Here is a 5756-nt window from a genome sequence, read left to right on the forward strand (position 1 = left end):
TATCCCTTAATCCAAGGCACGCATTCCTGAGAAAAGGCATGGACGGTCAAGGCTTCACATAAAGCCCCTTGTACGCCGCCCCTATACCCACAGCCCCTGAGGCAGCATCAAAGTGAGATATGCCTAGAGCTAATTCTGTGAACAGCAATGGGCCCTCAAGCATTTAAGATGGCATCCCCAGTTCAGCCAATTACCAGGTTCAAAATCTCCAGATATCGAGTGTGTTTGGATAGAGTATTATTTGAGATACAATTAGTATCGCACTTTTTGTAATGTGATATAAAAATGTGATCGAGAAAATAAAAAACACATTCAAAAACGTATTTGTGATGCAATCAAATAGCTTTTTGCAAATAATATCTTACTGTCTCGTAACATAGAAAATCAATTCAACCCCCAGTTACCTCAAGCAGAAATTAAACCAGAATAACCAGGGGGCAATTTGATTGTCCCTACAAGTTGTGCTTAAAAACCACAGGTAGTTCATACTAGGTTTGACTACAATGTGACTAAAATATTCCCCCCCCCCCCCGGGCGGGAAAAAAAATTCATTCGTCAAATGGAGGCGAAGAACAGCACCAAGTCCATCCCTAACGGTACTGCAATGTTAAAGGAAACACAGAGTTAAGACACCAGCATAACAGACATTTGAGATGCAAAATAATGGTATTGAAGCAAGAAGCACACACAGAACATCAGAGACAGAACAACAACAAAAGGCCAGACTATCACATTCCCTTCACTTTCACCGTGTCTTTAGTTGCCCAACCTAATTAGGCCAAACGAAAGAGCCTGAAACACATTACGTTCTGGTAAGGCTTGAAAATTGAATTACAGCCGAAAAGTCAACATTTTATCAATTTAAATGCAACACAATGTTGATAATTGGTGCCTTCAAAATTTTGTAAAAGCATCATTGTTCTCATAAATTTAGGCTGAGAAACGTTTAAGATGCTATTAAGTTCCTTAGCTATAGCGATTAGTCATACCAAGAACCCAACTTTAAGGAACCTAAAACGGCCAAAGGATAAACCAATCCACAAAAATCCTGTGAGGTACATTTAACCTCAAAGCACCGAGACAATGCATAACCAGTAACCGGTATTCCACCTATGATTGGAGAAGGACAGAACAACAGACAGGAGGCACGACAATTGTACGAAACAACCACACAGTATCGAAGGGGGAAAATTAAGAAAACCTCAGAGTCTCTACAAACCACAAACCAAGTTTAAGTTGGCAACTAAGAAAAGTATGCTAATAAACCAGAGGTATATCGAGAGCAATTAATTGCAGAAGGCAGGTGAAGACCTAATAAAAGAACATACACCTTAATCACCCAGAGGCGACCCTCAGATCAGCAGAAGCTAAAAAACCACAAAGATCGTACAGAGCTAACGAAACTAATACAAGCTGCTTAAATGATAAAACTTGCTCAATCAAAAGATTAAAAAATAAAAGTAAACAAAAAATTAAAACAGACCTTGATGAAGCCAATTTCCTTAGCGTTACTGCGGAAGCATTGTCTGCAACACATGAGCCCGTACTTCCTGATTATCCCATGGGAGTTCCCGCAAACGCGGCTGACCAATTTGATCCAACCCCCAAAAAAATAAGATAAAATAAAATCATCACCAGCTCTATTCAACAGAATATCAATAAAAGCTACTCTTTTTAAAACATAAATAAAAAGACAGAGAGATATAGAGGATGAACAAAAGCCAAATCTATCAATTGCTAGATTATTAAATTGATGAGGAGATGCGCAGAGATTCTAAGTACAGGGGTCAAACTAACCAAGCGCGTGAGCCAGGCCCATAGTTCTTGGGGTGAGCGTTCCAGATGTTGAAGTGTCCCATTCTTCCCCCTCTCCTTCTTCTTCTTCTTCTTCTTCTTCTTCTTCTTCTTCTTCTTTGCCGCTAAAGCCTTTGGAGTGAAGAAACCCTAGCTAACTTCCGATGCCCGGCTGGTGGCTATTAATGAAGGGTAAACTGAGGTAAATACCGAAGTAAAAAAGACCCCACTAAAATGGATTGAAAGTTAAGGGAGGGTAGGGTGGTGTAAGTGTGTAGTGGAGTCCAGATGTGGTTAATGTAGACCGCCAAAGTGCTCCAGTCCTATTGGCTATTCATTCTAATATGTTGCGTGTGAGTCGTGACAACTTGACAATTGTACGTACACAACCAGCGGGAATACAATTGTCAGTGTGAGATTGTGAACCTTTTGATTAGGGATGGCAATGGGGGCGGGTGCCCGCGGGTGCCCGCCCCGCGGGGGGCTCTCGGGGCGGGGGTTGGGGCGGGGGGTGGGGCGGGGGCGGGGGGGAATTTTTTCCCCCCGCTTAGAAACGGGGCGGGGGCGGGGGAGTATACCCCCGCCCCATCCCCCGCCCCGCCCCCCGCAAAACAAAAAAAAGTATATATATAATTATATATAACATGTAAGTTAATTAGTTATAAACTTATGATAATGATATTATTAGTTAGATGTATTATATAATGTATATTAGTTTATGTAATATAATTGATATTATCAATTATATGAATAATTCTACATGTCTACTAATAGAATTTATTAATTAGTTATACTAAATTTACTAATACATTTATACTAAATTTCTAATTACACTTAATAGAATAACACTTTTTTCTCAAAAAAAAGCACAAACACAATAATGAATTAGTGATTGCATTTGTACTAAAAGTGAAAACTTGACTATTTTAGTTATATTTATTTCATCATATTGGATTGTATTCAAATAACTTATGTTTGATTGTTTTTATGAGTTTCAATTGTAAAATTACAATGAATAATAATTTGGTGATGTGTTGATATTTTAGTACTTGATTATTTATTAAAATTTAATTATAATAAAATTATATAATAAAATTTTATTAACCCCGCGGGGGCACCCGCGGGGGAAGCGGGGCAAGGCGGGGCGGGGGGAGCAGGAGGCGGGGGACGGGGCGGGGGACGGGGGGAACTAATAGGCAACGGGGCGGGGGACGGGGGAGGGGTCCCCCGCCCCAACCCCGCCCCGTTGCCATCCCTACTTTTGATATAGGCTTTAAATACCTAAATGTAGATTAGCCAGTTATATTGCCAAAATGTGTTTGGATCGAATATTATTTTGAAATAGATCTAGAATATTGCTGTATTACTTTTGTTTTGTGATGTATGTAATATAAAAATTAATTAAAAAATATATTTGTAATGCTAGAAAAATAATATTTAAGAAAATTTTCATTAAAAAATTTGTTTCATGGCAATACAATTTGCACTGTGAATCAAATGATAAAGAGTAAATTCATCTTGTTAACAACAAATCAAGGATTAGAGTTTTTGTTCTTTTTTTAAAAAAAAAAGGTATTACCATATCTATTTTTGCATATACACGTATGTAATATAAAAAAATTACTTAAAAGTGATTTGAGATTCTTTCTAAAACTAATTTTTGGAAAAAGAAAAATCGTTTAAAACGTCTTTTATAATTTATCAAATGAATTTTTTTACCCTTTACTTTTAAAATATTGATTTTGCATCTATTATAAAATCAAGTTCACTAATTTTGATCCCAACCTAAGTTTATTGGTGCTTTATAGGGCCTGTTTGGAATCGAGTTTTTTTGTCAAGTTTTTTAGCTACTAGTTTTTTAACAATTTTAGCTACAGAAACCCAAAAAAACTTATCAAATTTTTTAACCTATACACTTCAAAATATCTAATACACAAAAAACTTTCTCTTTTCTTCTTCTTTCTCCCCCACCCCTATCCACCACACCTTCATCATCGGCCACCCCTCCGCCGCCGGCCACCATCACCTCCGCCGCCAGGCACCACCACCTCTACCGCTGTTTCCAGTGCCGGCCACCTATTCCGGCGCCGGTCAACCCCTTTTTTTTCCCCTCTCCCTCTCCCTCTCCCCCTCCCCCTCTCCTTCCCTCCCCTCTCCTCCCTGGCCACACCCTCCCGCTTCCTTAGCTGCGATCTGGTCGAACGACCAGATTGGGCAAAAGGGGAGGGGAGTAGGAAAGGGGAGGAGAATGGGAGAGGGAGATGGAGAAGAGGGAGAGAGAAAAAGCAAAAAAAAAAAAATTTGTAGGTGCCATGGCTGCTGGTTCTCTGTTTCGGGAGGGAGAGGGGGATGGTGAAGGGGAGTAGAGGGGGAGAAGAGGGGAAGAGAAAAAGAAAAAAAAAATTTGAGGAGAGGGGCTGCTGATTCGTCTGGTACCGCGAGGGAAGAGGGAGGGGGAAGGAAGGAAGAAGAAGAAGAAAAGGAGAGAAAAGAAAAGAAAAAGGAAAGAAAGAAAGAAAAAGAAAAAGAGAGAGAAAAAGAAAGAAAAAAAAATGGTAGGGCCATGGCTGCTTGGAACTGGGAAGGCAGAGGTAATGGGGGAGGGAAGGGGGGGGGAAGGAAGAAGAAGAGAGAAAAGAAAAGAAAAAGAAAGAGAAAGAGAAAAAGAAAGAAAAGAATAAAGAAGTTTTTCAACTTACAAAAACTTATACAAAAAAGTTTTTCACCTTACAAAAATTTCTACAAAATTTTTTCAAAAACTTCTATAGTGCACTATAGTAAAGTTTTAGACAAACTTCCAAAAAACTCAGGTTCCAAACAGGCCCATAGCTTGGATGCACTGTATGACCAGTATGTACAAAGAGGTCGAATCACGCTTTTTTACAGGCAAAAGTGAATGTGAACTCGATAATTTATTTAACTACATATGTAATTTTACCTTGGTGTCTCAAATAAGTTATAAAGTGGTCAAAAATTTAGGTCGGAACTACATTAAGCTAATTGGATTTTATAAGTGATGTAAAGTCAGCATCTTAAGAATAAAGAACAAAAAAAATTCATTTGACGAGACATGATCAATATTTTAAATGATTTTCCCTTTGAAAAAAAGCACATATACACATTAATTTCATGGTTAATGACTATTATTATTATTGTTTGGATCATGATTCAACCTTCTTTTGATTTTGCATTAAGTATATGAAGATAGACCACCTCGCGCGTTTTTTTCCGTATTGTCTTTTGAAACCATTTAATCCATTATGTGCTTAAAGAAATAAATGACATATTTTAGATGATTGGAAAGTCATTGCACATGCATATAGTATTATAGTGTAGCATAAGAGATACGGATTTACCACATAAACATATAGCGTAGCATAAGAGTTTCTTTAAAGTTGTAAAGTTGTTTGGATGCTTGTGTTTGGGTAGGAGGTTATTTTAAAAAATTATTTAAAATTATATTGTAACACTTTTTTATGAGGTGAAGTGTTTGAGATAAAAAAAAAGATTGAAAGATGTAGTTATGATGCAAGTGAAAAAAATTTATATCTGTTTTTTTCCTTTCAAGGGAAGTGTTTTTCTAATAATTTATGCTATTAGGTATTATTGTAGATCTTTTAGTTTAGCATTTTTTTATTATTAATTGCAGTTGAGATAAAAAATTTAAAAAATGGTTGGGGTTATTTAAGAAAAAAATAAAAGTAAAAGGAAATTTATTTAAAGTGTCTCTTACATTTTGTCTTTTTATTTTTATTTTTAAAATATTAACCTTACGATTCTTACAAATGCAAGTAAGCAAATTTTGGTTTCAATATAACTTTTCAACAATTTTTTACCCTGAAAATACTATATAACCCATATGTCATCATTTTTTTGTGTGCAATTAAGTTAGATTCCACTTTTTTAGTAATAAAAATAAATATAAATTGGATCATATTTTACTTTTTATAGGAAAAAATGAA

At 36.7% G+C, this 5756-nt stretch overlaps 1 protein-coding gene across 1 annotated transcript; it reads right to left on the reverse strand.

The window, feature by feature from the left end:
* Positions 1-311: 311 nt before the first annotated feature.
* LOC113768404 (40S ribosomal protein S29-like) lies at positions 312-2067 on the reverse strand. The gene is made up of 3 exons (XM_027312744.1): positions 1798-2067; positions 1484-1583; positions 312-599 (listed from the first exon to the last, which is right to left on the reverse strand). The coding sequence occupies exons 1-3, from the start codon at positions 1857-1859 to the stop codon at positions 591-593; spliced, it is 171 nt and encodes a 56-aa protein (XP_027168545.1). The 5' UTR covers positions 1860-2067; the 3' UTR covers positions 312-590.
* Between the last annotated feature and the right edge of the window lie 3689 nt (positions 2068-5756).

This window comes from Coffea eugenioides, chromosome 4, assembly GCF_003713205.1.
Source record: "Coffea eugenioides isolate CCC68of chromosome 4, Ceug_1.0, whole genome shotgun sequence".
NCBI classification, from domain to species: Eukaryota; Viridiplantae; Streptophyta; class Magnoliopsida; order Gentianales; family Rubiaceae; genus Coffea; species Coffea eugenioides.

Bases quoted from the DNA above. Each gene is read 5' to 3' on its own strand.
- LOC113768404 (XM_027312744.1), bottom strand. From the start codon at position 1,859: ATGGGACACTTCAACATCTGGAACGCTCACCCCAAGAACTATGGGCCT. The intron at 1,584-1,797 runs GTTAGTTTGACC...CAAATTGGTCAG, and splicing joins GGGCCTGGCTCACGCGCTTG to CCGCGTTTGCGGGAACTCCC.